Source organism: Marmota flaviventris, chromosome 7, assembly GCF_047511675.1.
Source record: "Marmota flaviventris isolate mMarFla1 chromosome 7, mMarFla1.hap1, whole genome shotgun sequence".
Classification (NCBI taxonomy): Eukaryota; Metazoa; Chordata; class Mammalia; order Rodentia; family Sciuridae; genus Marmota; species Marmota flaviventris.
The window spans coordinates 29,778,062-29,803,926 of NC_092504.1; the positions used below are offsets into that span (position 1 = coordinate 29,778,062).

The 25,865-nt window shown below is 39.4% G+C and overlaps 1 protein-coding gene across 1 annotated transcript in view; it reads left to right on the plus strand.

The window, feature by feature from the left end:
* Nwd2 (NACHT and WD repeat domain containing 2) overlaps positions 1 to 25,865 on the plus strand; it is a 151,894-nt gene that overhangs the window by 45,674 nt on the left and 80,355 nt on the right. The window contains exon 2 of the mRNA XM_027941566.2: positions 15,354 to 15,442. Within this exon, the coding sequence (XP_027797367.2) occupies positions 15,354 to 15,442 (89 nt within the window). The remainder of the gene's footprint in view (positions 1 to 15,353; positions 15,443 to 25,865) is intronic.

Here is a 25,865-nt window from a genome sequence, read left to right on the forward strand (position 1 = left end):
AAATCTCCTTCTGTGCGTACTTTCTGTGGTCAAGTGAGGGAAACTAACGGAAGGGTCCTCGAGTTGATGAAATAAGGCATGTGAGAGCTGCCAGTTTTATTGTAACATCTCTAAGGTCCTTTGGGCTTCTACACACCCTTGGAAGAAGATGTGCTCATGGTTAGTGCTGTTGAGATTTTTATCCTTAGCCTGGTGCTAATTGGCAGAAAATTAAAATTATTTCAAAGAAATCCTTAGTACCAAAGACCACAACCTAGTGTGGCATTCCCAGGACTGTGCTTTTTATAAGAGGCCACCCTCAAGCCCTGAGTGCCCACTTCCTGGCCTAGTAAGACTATGTGCTGCCAGCAGAGCAGCTAAGAAACATGAATCACATGCCAAGTGTCTTCTCACCAGTTGCCTCTTAATAAGAGAGCAACGGTTTAAGGGAGAAGGTGGGATACAATGGGAAGTTGATGTGGCTTTTACTTTTCTGTGTTTTGATATTCCAGGAGTTTCGTTTGACAAAAATTGCGGGGGGAAAATGTTTTAATAAGTTTGATACATTTTAAAGATAACATCACACCAGTTTCATGATTGATGAAATGTATAAAAATCTTTTGTTAAGACACCAAATAAAGAAGCAAAAATTTAGACACAAGATAACTAGAATTTGACAAGTTTTCAAAGATCATCCAAAGTATCCCTTAGATTCTTTGACTCCAGTATGCAATGCTGGATGCTGTATTGAATACAAGAGTAGCAAATCCCATCTCTTAAAGGAGCTCATTTCATTTGAAGGTTCTTACCAGTGAATTTCTTCTCATTTTAAGTTGAAACCTCACTGAAACCTGTCTGATGCTGCTTCTTATCTCAAGACATGCCTTAATAATATGCCACAATAAAGACAGGTTTCACTGTGACCCATTCCTAATTTGTTAGGCTTGATTTTTCCCTGCTTTCTTTTAATTATTTAGTCCTCATAAGTTATGGTTTAGGCAACGTGATCTGGTTCCCCCTTAGCTCTACTCATGGAATCAACTCAATGCTCCTTTTCCAGTGATTCCCATAATTTCTCCCACCCTGACCTGACTTCCATCAATTCTTGGATTTCCAGATGTCTCTAAGGCACTTCTGGGACAAGCTTTCAATCCTATAATATCCTGAATTAAATAGTACTGTTCCATCCAGGACAACTCCTATGCCAAGTAACCATAATTAATTTTATTATACTATATACTATTTTTTCTAGTTTTAATGATAGAAAATAACTTTTTTAACCTTTGATTTAAGTATACATGTTCATCATTCATACCTTCCATATTTGTGAATTTTTCTGCCTGCTAAATTTTATTTTGGTAACACCAAAATCAGTACTCATGTTGTATACAGTAGACATTTACCTACATGCCTCCCACACATACATTCCAGCTTTAGTGGGATAGGAAGTGCTCTGCTTCTTAAAACGCTTCAGTTCTCATACTGCAAACAAATGTCCTTTTTGCCATATATTTAGTGTCACAGTTTCCTTATTGTTTTATGTTGGTGATTCCGCTGTTTCAGATGGCCCCTAAGCATAGTATGCTGGAGAGCTAATCATAAGCAGGCTATAATGTTCCTCAAGAAGAAAATAAATGTGCTAGAGAAGCTTCAATTGGGCATGAGTCAGTCAATGTATACTGAATAAGATTCCTTTAAATAATTACATAAAATAAGATTATGTCATTGATTGATAAAAATGTGACCAGAGCAGCCATTATGAAGTCAAACAACAACAAGTCACTTGTTGTTGTTTGACTTCATAATGGCTGCTCTGGTCACATTTTTATCAATCAATGACATAATCTTATTTTATGTAATTATATGTCTTCTTTGATATAAGGAGAGTAACTAAGAACAGAGTAGGGTCGAAGAGCATGAGAAGAAGATTAACATTAAACAGGGATGAGAGGTGGGAGGGAAAGGGAGAGAGAAGGGAAAATGCATGGAAATGGAAGGAGACCCTCAGAGTTATACAAAAGTACATACAAGAGGAAGTGAGGGGAAGGGGAAAAATAATACAAGGGGGACAAACGAATGTCAGTAGAGGGGGCAGAGAGAGAAGAGGGGAGGGGAGGGGAGGGGGGATAGTAGAGGATAGGAAAGGCAGCAGAACACAACAGACACTAGTATGGCAATATGTAAATCAATGGATGTGTAACTGATGTGATTCTGCAATCTGTATATGGGGTAAAAATGGGAGCTCATAACCCACTTGAATCAAATTGTGAAATATGATATATCAAGAACTATGTAATGTTTTGAACAGCCAACAATAAAAAATTTAAAAAAAAAAAAATGTGACCAGAGGCTCACAGGAACCTGTCCCTACGTATCCCCTAGTCCCCATATTTCAGTGTTCACAGAAACTTCATGGAAAATATGTTCTGCAGGAGAAAAGAATTGACTACAATTTCAGACTTACAGAAAAGTTGCAAGACTAGTAAAAATAATTCCCATACACTCTTTACCCAGATCACTCAAGTGTTAGCATTTTATCACATTTTCTTTATCCCCTACTATGTGTGCAGACACACACATAAATGTATAGTTCTAACAAGTATGTATATCCTTTTCAACTAAATATTTCAAGCTATGTTGCTTCAAAATAAGTATGTTCTCTTACATGCCCAAAATACAGTTCTCAAGACCAGGAACTTAAGATTAAATCAGTATATCTAATGTGTACATCTGATTAGCATTTACTAGTTTCCCCAATAGTACTGGATCATGTGTCTCCACACCCATATATATACCTGTCATGTATCTTGCCATTTTTAATGCGCTGGTTCCTCAGATTTCCTTTTATTGAAAATTGATATTTTGAGCAATATGCAACAACTATTTGTAAAATGTCTTGGGTATGCTATGATGTTTCTTCATGCTTAGATTTAGGTATGTTTCTGGCAGGGATATTACAAAAGCAATGCTGTGTTCTTGCCAGTACATCATTACCAGGAGGAATCTGATGCTGGCTTGTTCCATTTCAGGTAATACTAGTTGATCATTTGGTTAAGGTGGTGTCTGGCAGGTTTCTGTTCTACAAAATCATTGCTGTCCCCTAGCAATCCCTCTAGGATTCTCTTGTGGTTGAATAAAATTGGTTTTATTAGCTTTCTGCAAGGAGGGAGAGCACATTCATGAGGAGCTGTGGAGCATATCAGTGCAAGGATATTAGGGGTACTTATTACTGGGTTTGGCCTTAAGTTTGATTAATTGGAGGAAGTTGCAAGGAAATGTCATTTTGTTCTATATTGGGTATTATCAGAAAACAGGGACAGGTTTATGATTGGCTTAACAGTTCTTGTGGAGGAGGTGAGTGAATGGAGCAAAGCTAATTTATACACCTGAAGAGGAAGCTGCAGTCATTCATGTCAGTCTTCAGAGGGGGACGACATGTGCTTGGTGTTTGTGGCTTGGACAGTGTTCTTGTTTGTGCTGTGCCCAAAATGGATTATGGAGTAGGCTCGTCTTTGTTTCATTCCATCACAGAGTGACATCGTTCAATATTTTTCTGTTGGATGAAACCATTCATACTGAACAGAACATCATCCCTGAGCTATGAGAACAAGCTACCTCCCATTTGATAGCAGTTAAAGACTGCTTTTTTCTTGTTTATTAATTACTATTTCTTGTTGTATAAGGTAAATAGATATGTAGAGGGGTAGACAGGTGGACCCATAGGTCCATAGGGCAGTAGATGTAGGGAGAGGAGAGCGAGTTCTTCTTTGCAACTGAAAGTCAACTGGTAAGTTGAAAACAAGTTGTGTAAATAGGAAATCATCATTTGCGAACCATGATAATTTATTCAGAAAAGGATCATCAATGAAAGATTGAGGAGGAACAGCTTTATTTATATAGTTGCAAAGTACTTTCCTCAAAAGACCTATCAATTACGAAGGAAAAATAGTTGTAAGTAGAAAACTTAATCACTCTGATATGATGACAGTGATAGTGGATAGTATGGACTTCTCTGAGGCTGATAAAGCTTACCAATGTGCCCTAGGACATGCACTTTATGCTCAACCATCCAGTCATTAAACCCAGAGTTCCTCTAAGGAGCTGTGTCATGACTGTCTTCCTTGTGTGTCTGATGTACTCAGCTTCCCCTTAGGGGTCTGTTTGTGCCCTCCTCTTCCTGCTGTGGTGAAGGCTGAGTTCCCAACTCAGGTATGGGTTAATGCATTTTTTTTCAAGGCAGTTACTTCATTGTGGTTTCTTCTGCGACAGATCTGTCATACGTAAGTGTTTCCTTCTGTACCTTTCTGTAAGAGCCCATTTCTCATACTCTGCCCCCTTCACAAAGCCAGACTCCTGGTGTTCAAGACCTTTGGAGAATCAAAATTTTATTCACTGAGCCCAGCTCCCCTCTATAATAAATTCTATGACTACTTTCTCCACTGGAAAAAATCACTTTTTGCCCTACTTTTTATCTGAATCCTATTCATTTTCAAATCAAAGCTTCTCTAAAATCTTGTCTAATTCATGTCTCAAAATTGCTCTTATATGTAGAAGTGCTCCATTCTCTTTAATACTGAATAATGTTTTCTACAACTGTCTCAGTTTGTCTCTGTCCAAAATACAAGTCAGCCAAAATGTAATTAATTGGCATGTGTTGTGCCATTAGTCCTCTTTTCTCTACCTATTTTTAATTTCTTTTTTTTTTTTTTACTATTCTTTATTTTCATGCTGAAAATGGTATTCTTTATATTTATTCTGTGAGCAATTTGTTGACTTTTGTGAAGCTGAAGACTAGGATCTTCCAACAGATCAGAGAAATATTCAGCCATGATTTCCTTGATTGCTTCCTCTTTCTAATCTCTCCTACCATCCTTCTGGAACTCAAAAGATACCTTAGATTCTCTCCATATGTTCTATGTCTGTCTCCTAACATCTCGTCTTTGACTTTTTCTTACTGTAATGAATTCTAGATAACTTATTTAGGTCTGTCTGGCTGTTCACTTACTTTTTCCAACTATATATTCCACTGACTTTCAATTTTCATATTTCCTATTTGTATGGGTTGTATCAGTTTCTTTTTCAATTCTACTTCATTGTTTTCCAGTTTATTTTTTTATTCAGTACCTGTATTATTCTTTTAAGAAAATTATGTATTTGTTTTGTATCCCAGATAATTCCATTATTCTTAGTTCTGTTTCGATTTAAGTCACCTAGATTTTTGTTTCAGCAGCCCCTTACTCATGGGTCCTGTATTCTTGAATATCTGTTGGTGTGTGGTGTGGTGTATGTGTGTGTGTGTGTGTGTGTGTTTGTGAGAGAGAGAGAGAGAGGGAGCATGTGCATGTGTGTGCTTTGATATTCCTTAACACTTGTTTTGCTGGAATTCATCAAGTCATTGTGAGTGTGCTTCTCAGATACCAGTCACGACCAAAAGTATTTTAAGATAAAAAATAAATCACAATAATTTATACTGAGTAGTTATCAGTTATAAATGACTAGCTTAAATCATGAAGCCTGCATGTTTCAGACCTGACAATGCAGTGGATTTTCTTGCTAAGCCTTTTGGAGGCGCAGGTGGTGACAACAGGGATCTTGGAGGTGAGTGTGACCTCAGGTTTTCTCCTGGAGAAAATCTCCTGGAGATTTACCCTCACAGCCTTTTACAAGGCTTTCGTGCTAGAAAACCTGTTGTCATCCTGTTCTCACTTGGACTAGGGCTCTGGGCTTTGTCTCCTATCTACTGTGCACCCACAGATGACAAAAGGATGCCTGCAGGTCCCCAGGGTTCAATGGAGTCTAACTAAAACCTGGCCTCAAGGATCCCCTCCACTCTAGGAGTCCTGCTTTTGCTCTGTTTGGCCTCTGTGCAGTCCTTAGTTTTATTTCAGCCATGCAACACACTTAAAAGGTAGATTTTTAAATATTTCATGCCAAATTGGTGTTACTTTTCCTGCAATTTTGTGCAGGCTTCTTTTCCTCAGTGTTACCAGAAACACAGATCCAGCATTTTTGTCTTTTATTATTCTTTTCCCTCTAAAATTTATTGAGGTATAGAAATAGTACAGTTAATTCCTGGTGGAAACTCCTAAGAGTATTTGGATAAACTGAAGGTATTTAGAAAATTATATTTTTTTTTCTTTATTATACTGACCGAAACCTCCTGTAAAATGCTGGAGTGTCAGGGAAAGGTTCCTGATCCTAGCTGGGAAACATTCAGTCTTATACCTTGAAGCACAGTACCAGCTCTCGGTTCTTTGTAGATGCCCTTTATGAGGCTGAGGAAGTTCCCTTCTATTTCTTGTTGCTAAGTTTTTATCCTGAACACTACTAGATTTTATAAGAGTTTTTCTGCATTTATTGAGTGATCACATGGGTATGTTCTTTATTCTGTTTCTATGGCATTTTACATTAAGTTATCTTTGAGTATTAATCTTATCCTGGACCATGCCCCCACTCAGCTTACTAATATTTTGTTAAGGAATTTTGCTTCTATATCATGAGGGATATCTGTGTGCTTCTGTTTTGAATTTTGAAGTCTGTCTGACGCTGGATTTAGGATGATATAGACTTACAGAATGAGTTAAAATGTTCTGTTCTCATTTTCTGAAAGGGTTTCTAAAGGGTTCCTTCTTTAAATATTTGTACTGGTTATATACTTGGCCTAGGATTTTCTTCATAGGAAGATTTTTTAATAGCTTTTTTCACTTGATGTGTGTGTGTGTGTGTCTAGGCCAGCCTTCTTTTTCTTCTTGAATAAGTCTTAATAGTTTGTGTGTTTCTAGGAATCTGCTTCACCTAAGTTGTCTAATTCATTAAAAACAGTTATTGTGCATGGTATGCCCTTATCATTTTTTAATTTCTGCAGCATTTGGCTCCTTCTCATTCTTGAATTGGATAATCTGTTTGTTGCTGCCTTTTCTTGGCCAACCTCGCCAGCAGTTTATAATTTTATTGATCTGTCAAAAGCCAACTTTTGAATTTGATTTTCTTTCCCTATTTTTTTCTGCTTTTTATGTCATTGATTTATACCCTAATCCTTATTATTTCCTTCCATCACCTTGCTTTGAGTTCAGTTTTCTCTTCCTAGCTTCTGAAAGTGGACTCTTAAATTACTGATTTGAGATTTCTCTGCTGGAGTTGTTAAAGATAGGTTTTATTTTGTCACCGTTGCCATCGCTGCATTTCATAGCTTTCAAGGTGTGTTCATGTCCATCATTTCGTAACATTTACTTTTCATCTGTGTCTTCTTCTTCAATACATGTGTGATAGGATCAAGTATTTAGAAGTATTTTAGCACATTTGTATGTTAGAATTTCCAAGTATCTAGAAATTTCTCAAATTCATATTGATTTATAACATGATTCTGTTATAGTTGGAGATCACACTTGTTTTGATTTTTTAATACTGTTAAACCGATGAGACTTGTGGTCTAGCGTGTGGTCTACCATGAGAAGTGTTCCATGAGCCCTAGAGAAGAATGTGGTTTCTGCTGTCTTTGGGTGAATTATTCTATAAATGTCAGGTCAAGTTGTTTCATGAATATATACAAATGTCAGGTCAGGCTGCTCGATAGTTGTGTTTAAGTATTCTATATCTTTGATTTTCTCTTGGTTCTTTATGATTCATTGAGATAAATAATACTGGTTATTAAAGTTACCAAACTTGTTGGAATATTTATTTCTCCTTTTAATCCCATCCATTTTAGCTTCGTATACTTTATGGTTTTATTTATGGATGTGTACACATTATAATTGCTGAATCATTTGTCTTTTATCTATTAATATTAAAGCCTATTTTTCTGATACTAGTACATCCAGTCTGCATTTGGTTACTAAACATTGTGTATTTGCATCCTTTTACTGTCAACCTGTTTGTGTTTTTTAATTTAAAGCGTCTTTTAAAGATAGTATATACTTGTATACTGTATTAGTCAGCTTTCCACCACTATTATGAAATAACTGAAGCAGTTAACTTAGAGAAGGTTTATTTGGGACATCCCAGTCCTTGATTGACTCCTCTACCATGGGCCTCTGATGGGGCAGCACATATGGCAGGAGTGTGGGGCAAACCAAGCTACTCACATCGGGATCCAGGAAACCAAAATAGAATTGGCAAGTTCCATAGGCCCCTTTTAAGGACACACCCTCAATGACCAGAACACTGGCCCTAGGCTCCATCTCTTAAAGACTCCACCATCTTCTAATAGGGCCACACATAGGCCTCTGGGAGATACTTATTCAAATCATAGCAATTTATATTGTCTTTTAAACATACTTAAGTATTTACCTTTTCCAGTGTTCATTTCTTTCTTTCTTTTGCATTTTTTTTTGTTCTACTTAGTTATGCATGACAGTACAATGCATTTTGACACATCATAAATAAATGGAGTATAACTTTTCTTCTGGATGTACATGATATAGAATCACACTGGTCATGTATTCATATGTGAACATATGTCTATAATAATGTGATTCATTCTACTACCCTTCCTACCCACATATCTCCTCTCTTCCTTTCACTCCCTTCTGTCCAACCCAAAGTACCTCTATTCTTCCCTAGACCTCCCCTTATTGTGAATTAGCTCCTGCACATCAGAGAAAATATTTGGCCTTTGGTTTTGGGGGGTTGGCTTATTTCAACCAACATGATAGTCTTCAGCTCCATCCATTTATCAGCAAATGCCATAATTTCATTCTTTTTTAAGGCTGAGTAATATTCCATTGTGTATATCTGCGACATTTTTTTTATCCATTCATCTGTTGAAGGGCATCTAGGTTGGTTCCACAGCTTGACTATTGTGAATTGAGCTGCTATAAACCTTGATGAGTCTGCATCACTATAGTATGCTGATTTTAAGTCCTTCAGGTGTAGACCTAGGAGTGTGATGACTGTGTCAAATGGTGGTTCCATTCCAAGTTTACTGAGGAATCTCCATACTGTTTTCCATTATGGTTGCAACAATTTGCAGTCTCACCATCAGTGTATGAGTTTACCTTTTCCCCCACATCTTCAGCAACATTTATTGCTGCTTGTATTCTTGATAATTACTATTCTGATTATAGTTAGATGAAATCTTAGAGTAGTTCTTCATTCCTTTGTAATGCATTTATATTTGCACCTAATGTCATTTCCTTTAAGCTTAAAGGAATTTCTTTAGTATATTCTTTAATGCAGAGATGATAGTAACATCTTCTCTACTATTCAACTTGTTAATGTCATTTTTTATTGCATTGTAGTTAAACAGAATTGGTTTCATAAATGCATGTAACATAATTTGCTACACTTCAGTCCCCAGTACTGCCCCTTTTTCTTCCTTCTTGCTTCCCACTGATCCCCTTCCTGTTCTTTATTGGGCTTCTTTCTATTTTTTTAACTGTTGCATTATAGCTATACATAAAAGTTATATATATTCATATGTGCACAGAGCAGAGTGCACATATTTTTTAAATAGTTCTGTTGGGCATAGAGACACTGGTTTACTTTTTTCAGTACTTTAAGTTGCACCATTGCCTTTTGACCACCATTCCTTCTGATGAGAAGGTAGCCATTAATTGTATTCTTCTCCTGTAGGAAACAATTCACTTTTCTCTTACTGTTCAGACTTTTCCTTTACCTTTGTTTCCATAGTCTGACTGTATCTCATTAAGGTGTAAATCTCTTCGTATTTATCCTGCTTGAGTTCTTTGAACTTCTTAGATGTATAGTCTAATATATTCTTTTAAATGAGGGAAGTTTTAGCAATTATTTCTTCAAAAAAATTGCCCCTCATATTCCGCCTTTCCTTCTGGGGCTCTTTATAGATCAGTATGGTTGATGTTGTTTCATAGGTATCTTGGGATCTGTTCATTCTCCCTTTTTAAACGTAGTATGTTAGTCAGATTTTCGTCACTGAATCAAACACCTGAGAAAAACCATGGAGAGAAGATTTATTTGGATTCCTGGTTTCAGAGGTTTCAGTGCATGGTCGGCTGGCTGTTACTTTGAGCCTGAAGTGAGACAGAACATCATGACAGAACACATTGGGAGGGGAAAGCTGCTTACCTCACAGCGGCTGGGAAACAGGGAGAGGAGGGAGGGGGCTGGGGACAAATTATTTCAAGAATAATGCTTTCTCGGTTTTTATGACTTTAGTTGATTCCAGAGCTTTAAAATCCTTATTTTGATAATGTCATGTTTGATTATTGTGCCTTGAGGGGAGAATCCACTCCTCACAGTGCCTTACTCCATTGTGTATTTTGTAACATCTCCTTAGATTCACACAGGACCACTCAAGCTGTCAGCATAGTCAATATACTTGAAAATTATATTGGATTTTTATTCATATTAATTTTTGAAGACAAATTAGTCTTCTAGTCAGTTTAGTTAATGTTTTGACTATAATAGCTTCTACTCGCCCATTCACTTATGTGAATTATGTTCTGGGAATCATTGATTTCTGTAAAGATGTAAAGATGGATGAGAAAATCTCTATCTTCCATGAACTCACAGCCCAATGAGTGAGACAAACTAAAAATAATAACTACAGTAAACTACAGGAGATCCCAGCATGAGATGTCACACAGGAGCGAGCAGAGTGCTGTGGGGTGGCCAAGACGGGGCATGCCTGTTCCTAGCAGGAGTTCCTGGAGCATGACTGGGACTCAGAAGAGTAGGAGTCGCACATAGGGGTGCAATTGACAGGAGCTTCTGAGCATAAAAAGTGTTTTATGTGAGGACAAGGCTCCAGCCAAGTGACATCTGAAAACTCAGACTCTGGGAAGATTTATGGTGAACAGCCAAAGGTGGAGCTTAGCTGTGTGGCCTTGAGTGAGTGACTTATAAGCTCTGTCTCCTCTTCTGCAAAATAGGCAAGTCATATTTGTCTCATAATAAGCTTGTGGCGATAAAATGAAAGAATGCAACATTTTCACAGTCATCACTGAATTAGTCCAATTCATGACTTTTCTAGTGTCAAAATATTTGATTTAAATTTTTAATGTTTGTTAGGTAGAAATGGGAAGAAACCCTGGAAGAATAGAAAAGAAACAGACAACTGTGGTTGTCAGTATTGACAGCTGCTGAGCATTCTGGCCTTTGTCCTCTGGCCCACCAAAGGCTAGCCAAGGTTTCTATTGATCAGATTCATTTTTGCTTTTGTTTTGTCATGGAATTTCTCTCTTGTATCTCTATGGTTCATTGGCCTGTGGTGAGTGAGGGACAGATAACAGGTTAGACAAATAGAATTGGGGTTGAGAGAAGATGGGTGTGAAAACATTGGGGAAAAAAAGATGTTTATGACATAAAATTGACAAGATTTGAATGTGGAAGGGTGAGTGTGGCTGGTTGGGTTTAGAGAATTTTTCAGAGGGCCATAGAGAGGAGACATAGTTTGGGAAATGTACAAACAAGGAGTTGATCCAAGTAAGAACCACAAAAAGCCAGATATACTGTCCATAAGATCACTGGCGAAGAAGCTATGAGAGAAAATATCTAAGCAAGAGCAAATACGTGGAAACCTGGGACACTGGGCTAATGTGACAATCTTAGCAGAGTATGTGTCATGGATCCTAAACACATTTTCTGAGCTGCCAACAGTCAGAAAAATGACTTAATCTAATGTCTGTGGCCAGCTATTGAGCAAGGCAGGAGCTGGGTGAGGTTGCTTTCCAACATAGTCATTCAACACTCTTTTATGTTTAATAAGCATTCAGAATTAATCTAAACCCTTCTGAAGTTATATCAAGATGTTTCAAGGATCTTGGTTTTGATTAATAATTCTCCCCAACTAATGTACTTCCTGTGGGTAGTTCAGACACTGCATACAGACTTTCACTTACTCTGAGATCACCAAAGAATCATTTAGAAAGCAACTGCTCAGAAACCTAATAGCACAGCCAAAGTGTTAATGCACCTTTTCAAAGCACTAAGGAGCAGAGCAGATTCAAACAGATGTACTGACTATGTATAAAAAATACATGGTGACGCACCTCATCTGATCTATACTTGAAGAGGTCCCTTTTTATGTGTGAGATTCTGCAAGTTAATTTTTCCTGTCTCTGACATTCAAGTGTTTTTAATTGCCAGCCGTCCGGATTTGCTGTCGGTATGAATCAGGGGGGTTTTTATTTAATTAAGCCAGCTTATCTGTCATCCATCACAATTAATCCATTCTATCTTAATTACTTTTCCATTTCCAGAACTAATCATCACATATTAATACAAATATAGGGAAATATGAGTCATTCTCATAAAATAAGAGCACCAGAATGTGTACCAGCTATGGTCTGGGTACTTCCTTCACATATTTAGCAAGGTTCAAAATAGCTTGATAAGAAAATACTCATATTCTGCTAGAAATATGGAAATCGGAAATTCATATTTCACTCTCTTCGTTTACCTTATGACACTAAATATCTAAACCCCATCATTTATATTCCAGAATCTCAGTCTTGTTTTTATATGTTCCCAATGACGAATTGTATCTTAGGAGGCCTCTGTGCTCCTGGAGGTTATTGTCGGGTGGGTAGTAAGGCCAGGGTGTGGTTTGTCACCGTGCATGTGTGGGCTTTTCATTCACTCTCATTGAATGACTCTAATCCCTGGGGAGGCACCAGCCAATGAGGCAGAGGATTCCAACTCCCATTGAGCTCACATTTTTCTAGGGGAGATAGTAAACAAACAGCAATTGTAGTGATGAGTCCTGTGCAAAATTTAAAAGAAGGTAGTAGACAGTGGTTCAGAGGCTGCTGTGGCTGGGGTGCTTGGAGAAGACCTCTCTGAAAAGGTGAACTGAAGGGGACACTCCAGTGTCCAGAGATGCCTCAAGCAGATCCAGGACTCAGGGTTGTGGGAGGAAGATACAGCAAGAGCAAAGGCCCATTAGTGGGACTGTAATCGAGAAGCTGCTGTAGGCCAGCCCTGCTGGGGTGGCATGAACAGGGAAGTAGTAGGAGATGAACTTGGGGAATGTGAAAGCTTTAACAGAAAGAGTGTGTGGATTTCCGTCCAAGTTTCATGCAAAGCTGTTGGAGGGTTTGAAAGCCGGTCATGATGTGATCAGATTTACATGTTGAAAAGGTCCTTCTGGCTGCTCTGTGTGGAATGGATTGAAGAAAACATATGAAACAGGGATCCAGTCCAGTTGAGAGGGGGATATGGCTTGCATCCAGCAGCAGAGGGAAGAGCTGGATCATTTCAGGATTTGTTTAGAGGTATAGCAGAAGATCTTGATGGATTGGCTATGGTAGGGGTTTATAACAGAAAAAGAAGAATCCATCAAGGATACCTCAAATTTATTTATTGGACACACTAGAATTTCTACAACCCTTAGCCATTTTTTATAGCTATTGTATTCATTGCTTTCAAAGGTTGATTCTTTTTGTAGTTGCCTGTCTCCGGGGTAAAGCAGAGCAATGCATGGCTTCCAATCTGAGTTGTCTAAACTAGTGGCCATATAACCTGGCCAGTTTCTTAATCCCTCTGTCCTTAGTCTCTTCAATCAAAAGAACAGAATAAAAATTTCACCTGTTTCATATGGTTATCATCAGAAATGACCAAGGAAAAAAAACACATAGGCTTGCTTAGCACACTACCAGATTATAGTAAGACTATTCACTATTAGTAAATATTAGAGATTGAGTACTATATTTCTGTCTTTTCCTCCTCACTTTTGCACATCCAGGCCTCAGTACTCAGTAATAAGAATTATAATTAGATTTTTTTAAGATTTTTTAAGAAATTTCTGTTCCTTCTATCATTCCATAATTATTTCATGTATCAAATACTAACTTCAGAATTTCAGAACACTCAGACCTGTTGAATATATTCCCAACTTCCATATATGATAGTATTTGTTTTTTAAATGACTTTTGTTGTTGTAGTTATTTGGGTTTTAAAAAATCTGTCAAGACCTTTTAGAGAGATTGACTATTACCAGCTTTAATATAAAGTTACTGTTTTCAGCTTTTTAATTGGGGCAAGAGAGGATAGGTATCTGATCCCAAGATTATGTAAATGATATGAAAACCTGATGTGCTGTGTCTGGCAATGCCGCAACACCACAGGGCCCTGTTCAGCCTGGTTTTCTGTTTGCCCTTTGGGCTCAGGACCACGTGGGATCTACTGTATGGAAAGACCCAGTTTGTTTAGGTGTCAGCGGAATCTGAAACTCTCTCTTCCTCTGATTGATTTTCATTTAAACTCTGGTGCCTGCCACTCTGCTGGGCTGTAGCTACATTTCAGACTCTTGAACGTGGTTCTTTGTTTCTTCTCAAAATAGGCTTAAGAATAGTAGGAAAATAGAGTGGGTCAGCACAGCATATGGTTAAATATTTCATGGGCAGATGTGCTTGAGAATAAAAAGGAAATTCTTTTGAGTTCTTATCTGCATTGTGAATGTGCCCTGCAGATGTTCCATCATTTCAGCTGGGATTAAGGTACATTTAGCAAAGGATACTTTTCATGAGATAACACATTAACTTAATTTTTGAAAGGAAAAAAAAAAAAACTGTTTCCAATGGTTCACTGGAGTTCATGGGGCAAGGACACCCCTCTTTGGCTGTAATACTCCTAGAGTGTCACCATGGATGCAAGAGAATCATGGCATTCAGCACAGGAGGCTTGGGAATTCCTTCCTGTGCAAAATTTCAACATTAAATGTGTGTGGGTTTGTTCTCTAATTCTGGTTTCAGGTTCTTTGTCTCATATTTTGTAATAACAGGATAAAAACATTTTATGTCAGCTGTCTTGCATGATGTGGCACATTAAAAAAAAAAAAAATTCTTAATTTAACAAAGTCCCTAAACCTAAAATGTGTGATGTTCCTGTTAAACCCTTGCCCCGTTGAATCTACAGAGGGTGGGATCTGCTAGTTTTTCATGTTTTCTTCCACTATTGGTCTCTCATAAATTATTATGCTGATTGCCTGGATACTGTGTCAAATTTGTAAACGTTGCATTATTTCTAATCTCTACAGGAAAATATATGGTGTGGATTTTTTGGTACATCAATAACTAAATCAATGCGTGTGTGAGTTGAAATTTTTACATGTCATTGAGCTAAAACAGGGGAATCTATAATGTCACCTACTTCCCCCAAAGACAGGGTGGTCATGACTATTTAAAAGTTTGATGTAAACACCAATGTGGGCATAAAGAATCAACTCAGTTCTCAACCCTGCGCAGAAAATGGACCAGTGGGGCTCTCGTCCATCCTGTGTGCTACTTATACATGCCTACTGGGTGGATCTCTGGGGAATTATCCCAGCAGCCCAATATCCCACCACTTCAAAACTTATCACCCCAATTTCATATATTAACGTTAATATTTAAGTTTTTATTATTTTTTAGAAATATGTGGGTATACCTCACTTGTATATGTTTGATTTTCTACTGTAGACACGGGAGCAGAAAGACAGGCACTGAGAGAAAATGTATATCCTAAACTGAGAGAATTCTGCAGAGAAAACTATGGACTGGAATTTCAGGTAACTCTAATGCTAATTTCAGTTTTAATTATATCAGCTGAATAAGTAGTGATTTGTTTCTTTTTAGAATTCGAGTGTGGTAAAATACAAGTTGTAAGCCCTGAAAATGTTCATTTCTATAAGGATGGGTATAAAAGAAATATTGGAAAATGGAAATAAAAGTTATTTTTAATGTTTTATAATTTTGTGCTGTGATTCTTGGACCCTGCCTGGTACTGGCCATCTTTTTTTTTTTTTTTAAACCGTATTCATTTGCTTTTTAACAGTCTCTACTATCAAAAAGATAGGTCACTGAGCACCTGCCCTTAAATTTTAAGCTGTGGTCTTCAGGGATGTTCTGCATCTAAAGGCAGGGCCAACTTTTTGAAAGTATTTCTTTTTCAGCAACCTGGCCAGCTCTTGCCTTCTATCTGCCTTCCAGTTTTTAATTCACATTGTAAAATATTATTTTTTCTGAGTATTTCAAGGCTTTACCATTTACCCAAAAGTGTGTGTGTGTGTGGGGGGGGGGTATTAAGGTTTGAATATGAGGTATTCCCCAAAAGCTCCTGTGTTAATGTAGGAACATTCAGAGGCAAAATGATTAATGAGAGTTGTAACCTTTAAGTCCATTCTAGTTTGAATGGACTGCCTGGGTGGCACCTGAAGGCAGGTGGGTGTGGCTGAAGGAGGTGGGTCACTGGGGCGTGCAATGAAAGAGTTCATCTTACCAGTGTCCCCTTCTCCCTTGCCTCTGCTTCCTGGTCACCATGAATGAAGTAGCACCGTGATGTGCTGCCTCTCCTTGGGCCCAAAGCAGTGGAGTTGGCCCACCATGAACCTAAACCTCTGGAACTATGAGCTAAAATAAATTGCCCCTCTTCTGAGTTGTTCATGACAACTGACTAAAACAGCTTTTATGTGTGTATCAGCCTGACAGTAACTTCCCATGTCATTGCTAAAGTTCATATGGTTTTTATACACCGTAGATTTTGCACCTGGGGGAAAAAAAAAAAAAAACAGTACTTGAAAACATTGAATGCATCTTGGACATTCCAAACTTGAAAAAGTAAATGGCTCCTGAAGAAGATAATAGTATCTATTCAGAATTTTTCAGCTGGCCACCATTTGCACTTACAATGGAAATCTTAAGTCTCTGGTACTACCTCAACTGCACATCGACATTGCCAAGTGATGCATATGTAATAGGGTTTATGGTACAAGAATGGATGAAAATGTCACCCTTCATTTGTTGCCTCTTAGATAAATATTTTATCTTGGTATACCTCATGATGTGTTCTAATATGATGTATAAAGTAATTGTCTCTAAATGGCCTCAGTCTCAGAGCACAGTGTCAGCAGCAGGCCGTATGACACACATAGTGAATAGTTTCTCATAAGTCACCATTTACTTGATAAATTGTGAGCCTAAATTAAATTCCTTGTCATGAATTCAGCACTGCCTTCTCTGAGGAATCTGGTTCTACTGATAACAGGGTCCCAATTGTTACAAAACTTCCAATCTGTCAGGATTCCCGACGACTTGGACACTCCTTCGGGACTCTGTTACTATAGAAAAAGAAATGCGTCCAAGCATATTAATCCCTTCTTTGAGTTTGTTTTGCATCCTTCTTGTTAGTAAAGAGAAGAGGTTGTTGACTGGCCTCCATAGAACACAGTATTGACAAGGATTTGCTGAGGGGGGAAAAAGAGTATATTTTCCAAATTAGCGGTGGGCACAGGAGAATACAAGAGAGCCAGAGGGAAATTGCAGAAGGCAAAGCCTGTAGAATAAATTGAGGGCAAGAATCATTCTAGACAGGTGTACTGGGTCAGTCGGTGAGATCCTGAAAAGAAGACATGGACTAGGACCCCAGAGTAAGTTAATTGACCCATCCTTCAGCTCAGTATTTATACTAGGGATTGTCACTCCTTACAGGTCTGAGATGGTGTTTAGAATAAGTAAACCTTGCAAGGTTGCATTTGCTTACCAGTTGTAAGCTCAGCAGGAGCTCAAATACATAGCATCTGAACCTTCTAAGACTGTACTTCTTACTCTAGACTTTTATAGTAGGTTATTTATGGAGCTTTTCCCAGAAGCTATATTTTCCAGCGAGATTGTTCTCTCTCCTCAGCTGCAATAAAATATGTGCCAGAAGCTTCCTGAGAAGCCAGTTCACCTCACAGTATCCCAGATTCCATCTTTGCTTGTGCCCTGCACCCAGAAGAAATCCATTTTCAAGTCACTTAGACACACCATTCATTTGGTACCTGCCTCTGTTTGCTCATATTTGGGGGTTTAGTCCCTCCACCTGCAGTGCTTTCCATCTGGCACCTCCCCTATGTCACCTCCTGCATTCTCCGACCTGATCTCAAGTTGCTCTCCTCTCTTCCTGGCCCACTGCTCTGCCGCCTCTTGTGCTGCTTTGGCTCTTTCCTTCAGCCATGATCCATGTCAGGAATACTTAGCTCTTCATCCTCATAGGCCTGCTTTCTAATTGTCCCTCGGGTCTCCACTGAAATGTCATTTCCTAGAGATACTTCTCTGATGATACAGTCTGAAGTCACAACATAGATATTTTATGATGCAGTATTTTTTTTAAAGAGAGAGTGTGTTTTTAATATTTATTTTTCAGTTCTCGGCGGACACAACATCTTTGTTTGTATGTGGTGCTGAGGATCGAACCCGGGCCGCACGCATGCCAGGCGAGTGCGCTACCACTTGAGCCACATCCCCAGCCCCTATGATGCAGTATTTTCAGTTCTTTGCATAGCATGTGTCAGTCTCAGATATCTTTCTTGTTTGCTGATGGATTGGCTTGCTTATTTTCTTTCTCCCACAAGAACAGGGGCTTGTCTGCCTTCCTGGAAGCTACATTCATGTCTCTAGAATAGTACCTGGTACCTAGGAAAAGTCTGTAAGACTTTATTAGTGAATGAGGAATGAACACACAAAAAGAGGACTCAGTCCAAGAATCATTTCCTTAAGAAAACTTTCTCTAATCCCAGGATGTGACATATGCCCTTCTTATTGTTCCTCTAAAATTCTGTGCATAACTACCAATCATTCAGTATATTTTAAAAGTGTGTGTTGAGCACTGACCACATGGTGGTCAGCATTCTAAGCTCTGGGACTACAGGAGCAAACCCCAGAGGCCCTCTTCTGTAAAGTTTTCAGTGTTGTTTAGGGATACAGATATTACTGCTGGAATTTATCCATTTATTAAGTGCAGCTTATCCCATAAATGCTTCGATGAAAAACAAAGCAGGGGTAAGGGGGTTTAGGGAATGCCAGGTGGTCCAAACAGAATTTGAGCAGAAATCTGCAGAAGGTGACAGCAAATCATATAGATGTCAAGGAAAGGAGAATTCCAGATGTAAGGAACAAGGAAAAGGATCTGAGGAGTGGGTTTAGAACATCCTAAGAAAAGTAAAGAAGCCAAAAAGGAGTGGAGTGAGGGAAAGAATTACAGTTGACATCAAAGTTGGATCATAAGGGACCTTATGGGCCAAGATTAAGGACATGGAATTTCATTGAATGAGAGGAAAAGAGCAACATGATAAGACTTTCAGAGGCTTGCTTAGGCGCTTTGAACAGGGAGGAATGGTGGAACAAGAAGTGGTCATGGCAGGCTCTAACATGAGCAATGGAGAGAATGAGATGTCACTTGGTGGGCGCTTCCTCACCTGTCTTTAAGGACTGCACGTGTGTCTTATTCAGCTCATCCCAGTGGTCACTTAAGCAGCTGGTACATCATAAGCCATTTAACAAAAGCTTTCTTAAATTAGATTGATAAACATGCAGTAGTATGTTAAGCCAGCCCATGTGCCTTTGATCTACGTGCCTGTTTAGTGGGCCGTTCTGTGGCATTGCCTTTGTTTCTTTCATTTAAACTCAGATGTTTAATGAAAATGCGCCAGTCTGATTATGTGAACTTCAATTAATTCTGCGTGTGACCTACAGAGTGACTACTCAGAGAGGAAAACAACAGTGGAAAGAACACCAAGCCCTCTCAAAGTGATGAATGCCCGTGGATTCAGAAAAAGGCACAGCGTTTAAGCGTGGCATTTAATTTGCTGGTGTTCACTAAGTGCCTTTGGCTACAAAGAGGATAGAAAAATAAGAACAAGGGGAATGAACTGAGAAAAATAAAAGCAGACTGGGGCGAAAGCATGTGGTGTGGGACCCAATAGATAAAAGGCTGATGATTCTTCCCCAGATACCACCTGTTCTTGCTTTCAAATCTCCTCTCCATTCCTGCTGCTCAGACCCTGCTCTAACCTGCAGGGCTGCAAGTAGTGAATGAAGATATAGCACCTTAACAGGTCTTTTCCTGCTTACCCCCACCAGGCCAGAAGGAAGGAACTCTTTTGTTTTTAAGTCCCCAGGGCCTAGAACAGAGTTCCATGTTGAGTAGGGTTTTAGAAAAATGTGCTTAGCAGAACCACCCACCACCAGCACCCTACTTGAGTCTTTCTATACACCACCACCAGAGCATCCTCTTGAAAGGTCATATTGTGGGTTCCTTTAGGTGTTGAATGGCGTCCATAGCCTCCAGGGTTTTAATGTGAGCCTAGCTATTTCTCCTGCTTTTCTGCTATTCCTCCTAACATTAGCAGTCAGGCCATTCTCAGCCTTGGAACACAGCTGGCCCATGGCTCGTTTTGGACTCTGAGATCTTATTCTCTGTACACATTTCAATTTCCCCCTCCTATCAGACATACCCTTTCACCACCAGCCACCCTTATCCCTGTCCTTCAAAGGCCATCTCAAAGCCTGACTTCCCAGTGACAGGTACCCAAAAGAATGCAAAAGAGACAGTAACTAGAAGAGATGTAATTGGAATAAAATTCACTTTTACATGTTAAAAAAGAAAAAGCTCAGAACATGATTAAGAAAATAGTTATTTCACTTATCAAAATAGTAACTTTTTGATTACTTTTGAACATTACATTAATAGGATGCAGGACCTAAAATAATACAGTTTTCAAAAATTCTGTGGAATCATGACTGAGTGGCTGTCATGTATGAGGCAAAAAAGACTAAAACAGTCGGCAATCATCTGCCTGCTGTATTGATTACTGAAATGATCTGAAATCAGGAGAGGCTCATGCTGATAACTCTCACCGCTCTTATTTCTAAAAGTTAAATTAACAGTCCTTGTCTTGATAGGTGCCATTTGTTTCCTTTTGCACTTTTGCTAAACATAGCTTTCAAAAGTGATTTTCTTGTATGCCTTTGCAATTAAGTGTAATAGTGTGGTCTTCCAGGGAGAAATCCTCCCATGTGTTAGCTGCAGCCCTTCCCCTTCACTCTATGGAGCCTGCTGGCTTCCCAGGTGCATAGAGAAGTGTGAGAGTGAAACCTTCACACCTGCCACAGGAAAATCCTGCTTTCTGTCTCAGGATGGCATCGTAATGACTGCTGGAGGCACCAGAAGGGGTGGATGCTCATCCTGGGTGAAGGTGCCACTGGACTTCTTCTGTCTGGGGTTGGTCCTGTCTTCTTCACTGATGTCCCATCTGTCCATGTTTCCTTTGGCATCACAGGTCCAGCCCTGTCCTCTTGCTCATCTCCCCCCTCCCACGAGCCACAATTCGAGCACTGATCTTCTTAAGCAGAAGTCTTTACGGTGACATCCCTGCATCAGCATCTCCTCTCTTCCCTTCATAGTTGCATAAGGATAACTGCACGTTTTGAATGTTAATGTGTTCAAAACAGAACTCATTCCTCTTCCCATTTTCCTAGTTTCCCAACTGCCACTATTCCCAGCCTTCAAGACTTTCAACTCTTGGCTCATAATTCCTTCTTCCACCCTTTACAACCTGGGTCCAATCTGTTGCTGTCCCCATTGATTCATCTGCAAATTTCTTAGAAGTAAATGCAAATTTTCTTTGCATTTCACAAGTCTCTGGCTTTGCTCAATCTTCCACTTCTTAATAGCTGAATGGCTAAGGGGACCTTTTTCTGATCTCTCCCTGCCCTTGCCATGGTTTTGCTCTGGTCAGGCCATACAGCGCTGCTTTAAACAATCCTATCTGTCATGGTACTTCCCAGAATTAATTGATTCTCAGATGCATGGCTTTTCACATTTTTTTAAACATCTCTGAATTTGGAACTCATCTTACAAATAAGTGGTGTGGCATTGTGTATTTGGCAGCACATTTCTTTTTTAGTGATATGTATAATACTGGAGCAGCTCCAGCACTGAAGCTATTTTAGATTCAATACAGTGCAGCCTCTTACATCCATTGAAGCATATAGGGGAAACAGCATGAATTTTTCTGTTATATATTCTGGTGTTCAAATCCTGAATCTGCAGATTACAATCCTATGATTCTGAGCACATTGTTTGATCTCTTTCATACACAGTTGACTCCTCTGTAAATGAATGGATTAGTGATTATTTTCCAAGGTTGTAAGAGATTTTTTTAAAAGTACCTTGTCAAGTGGATGGAATTTAGCCAATATCAATTTCCTTCTCTTTTACCCTTTTAATTCTTTCTCCTCATCCAGAACTTAGTACAATATGAAATTATTAATGCACATTTTTTTTCTTTTTTTGAGAACTAGGGATTGAACCCAGAGGTGCTCTGCCATTGAGCTACATCCTCAGTCTGTTTATTTTTATTTATTTTGTTTGTTTGTTTTTGAGACAGGATCTCACTAAGATGCCAAGGCTGGCCTCAAATTTGCAACCTCCTGCCTCAGTTTCCCAAGTTGTTGTGCCTAGCTATCATGAACGTTTATCTTTGGCTTTCTTGGGTATAATAAAAGATCTTTATTCTGGTCATTCTAAGGTCTGTGTGAAGGTTGTTTAGCATGTGGTAAAGAAGGCATGTGAATGGGAAGAATATCCAGGAAATATTTATTGTCTTCTTTTTAAGAAGGGATTATTTAGCAAAACTAAACCAGAAGTTCAGACCAAAATACACCATGGTACTTCTATGGCAGAATACCTGAGACTGAGTAATCTATGAATGAACAGAAATTTTGTTGTATCATGGTTCTAGAGGCTGTAAAGTCCAAGGTCAAGGTGCCCCCAGAGGTGGTGCCTGGTGAGGGTCCAGTCTCTGTCTCCAACATGGCACCTGAACACTGATTCTCTGGACAGGAGGATTACTCTATCTTCACATGGTAGAACATGGAAGGATAAAAGAAACTCCTGCTTTCTGCCCCTTTTCAGAGCAGCATTAATCCATTCGTGAGAGAAGAGCCCTAGTGAACTGACACCTCCCAAGAGACCCCACCTCCCAATTGTCTAGTTGAAGATTAAGTTTCCAACACGTGAAGTGCAGGGGATACAGTCCAACCATAGAATCAGAATCAGGATGTTAGCTTAAGAGAAGATCCCTCAACTATTTTCATCACTCTTTTGGCACATCAGCCTATTCTGTAGGCCTCTGTCCCTGGAGATCTAAATGTACAGAAAAGGTGCAGTTTGTTCACAAGGCAGGGCTAGACATTTTTAAAAAAAAAATGAAAGGAGGAGGAAAAAATGAAGGCAAAGTTCAGGTTTGCTTCCCCATTTCCTTTCTCTGAGCTTTTCTTCAGAAGAAGAGAGGTACATTAGTAGGCAAAAGTAAGCCAGTAGATGGGCAACTCTTAGCACAGCTTGCCTCTGCCGTATGCGTAGGAAGCCCCCACTCCTGTTCCCCCTGGGGCTGGTCACATCATGGTCATGGCACTGGAGACCCTAAGGCTAAACTCTCCCAGGCTGCCTTCAGTTACTATGTGTCACACATCCTGAGTTGAGAGTCTCCGCCAGAACCCATGGCAGAGACATGACCACACAAAAGGCTGGGGTTATAGTGGGATGGCACATGGGCAAAAGTCTGGAGCTCTTCATCTAGAACGGAGAAGTCTGGGATGCATCAGCTACAGAACACCAGGCTCTGAGCAAGCTGAGAAGGAAAGCCAGCACTTGGGTTTTATCTGCCCCATCTCCAGCCGTGACTGGCAGGCAATCAGTGGGCTCTGGATGAGCTATACTTGGCTAGGCATTCTGTTCTTCTGTGCCTAAGAACTCTTATTTCTCTCCCCGTGATATGAGGTAACCCAAATGTCATCCCAGGAGAGGGAGAAGCCATGACTTTAGAGAGACTTGGTGCCTTGGTCCAAGACAGAATGAGCTCTCAAATAAACTCCATAAAAACACCATTTTGAACTAAGGTTTAAACAAAGTAGAACTAAAAGTTCACTTTCTCCTCTTTGGCAAAGGATGGAAACATGGGCCAGAACCTAAAACTAACTTCAGACAAAATAAAGAAATTACGTTCTCTATGCACATTAAAGTAGTTAGATTCTGTGAGTTTTGTGTTAGCTTGACGTTACTATTAATTATTCAGTTGGGCCATCCTCATCCACACTGATGGTCCATCCGTGCCACCTGCTACCTTTCTTGCACTATTTGCCATCTCGCCACAGCCCTCCTGTTCCCTCCAGCCCAGTCTCCTTTTTGTCCCTATTTTTTTTTTCTCCCAACTCTCTGCCTGCTCAGTCTCAAAATGCATTTCTCCCTATGGATGACATCACTGGATTTGTAATTGACAAGATTTGTTGTGATGCCCTTGGTCTTCTCTGCACATTGTCAACTAATCACCCCTTTCCCATTTTCTGCTAATCAAATGGATGCTGCTTTCTACAGGGAAGTGCACATCTCTTCATTGAATCACACATCATTTCGGCTAAGGCCAGGACTCCAATCTGTTTAGTCACTTTACATTTCTCTGCTGTCCATCAAAAGCCTGGACAGACCTTATCAAATTGATATTCTCTGAAAGTAATATAAACATGTTACATCATCCATCTCCCATCCATGTGAGTGAGCCAGTTTATAGAAGCGGAAGGAAGTTAGAGATAAAAGACAAAAGGAAGGTATTATGTCATAATTGACCTTCATTGTCCCAGTTGGCTTCATTGTTCCAGTTTAATTGTAAACCTCAGCTCAGTTTCTGCAGCCTGGAGTGGCTCTTTTGGAATTCTTTGGCCTGACTTCCCAAGGTGGTCCTGTTGTTCTTCCTTTGATTTGTACTTATACACAAATTTCCTAATTTTTTTTCTGAAGATAAAGTAGCACCATTTGAGGAGGCTTCAGAATTTACTGGATGAGCTATACTTGGCTAAGCATTCTTTTCTGCTAAATTGTGGCTGTCTGATTACCTCCAGCAGTGGAAATCACCCAAAAGGATTAGTCCTTCAATAAACAGAATGGGAAATAGCCCCCATTTGCAGGTGACATTTGAGTGTCCCAGTTGAATACAGTCATCACAAAACCTTTCTCAAATTCTGGTCATACAGTAGCTATTTTTTTTTCCATCCTCATTTTTATTTATTTCTATTTTAGCAGAGGGAGAAGGCACCTTTTGACAAGTCTTCAGAGAATAAAAAGAGCACTATTTGAGAGGTTGTTTTGTTAATAATTAGATACAGACCCTTGAAAAAACTAACTTACCCAAGTTTCCTCATCTACAAAATAATTTCCTTCTACCTTTCAGCTCCCCAAATTTATGATCTTGTGGCCTTTACCACCTGTTCCTAACAGGCCATGTCACATTACTGCCTTTGCAAGACTATTCTATATATGCAAAAGGCTGCCCTACCCTCTCTGAAGAAGAGTCTCCTATGTAGATGTCCTTCAAGACCAGCATGTATATTACCTCTTCAGTGGAGTCTACCCCAGGTCTCCAGGGACAGATTAAGGGGTTTGATCCCCTGAGCTTCATTCATTTATTCCCAAATATTGATGGAATTCTGCTGTGCACCAGGCAGAGTTATGAGTGCAGCGGATACCTCAGCGCTAGAAATAGCCCTGCCTCTTGGAGCGGACAGTCTCATAGAGAACACGGTCAGGAGCACCAGTGACCAGGGCGATGCCTGCTGCAGAGGAAATGCAGGGTGTTCTGTGTGTGCATATGGGGACGGTGATAGACTCTATGCAACTAGAGTCCTCAGGAAGGAAGGAAGCCTAGGTCTAAGCCGAATCCTGGATTCAGGTAGAGGAAGAGATGACTAGTTAGAAAAATTGTTCCAGGCAGGGGGGGACAGGACACATTTTCAGAGGAAAATTTGAAAACTATCTGCCAAGCACCACTTCTGAGTGCTATGTAAACCTTAATTTGTTTAATCGTTGCTATGAGTCTAGAGGATAGATTCCATTTTCCCATTCTATTAGGTGGGGAAACTTAGAAATACAAATATAAATAACTGTTGAAGATCTGCTACAAGTAAGAGTAGTCAGGATTTGAACTGAGGGAGTTTGGCTCCCATGTCCATGTTCTTAATACCTGTACCAGACAACCTCTGACACTTGCACATTGGTAAAATTGTACATGTGGATGTATGTGGACATGTAAATGTGTGTATATGTATGAACATGTATACATGTAAATATGTTTATATACTTTTAGATGTATATGCGTATGTGAATACATCACACACACA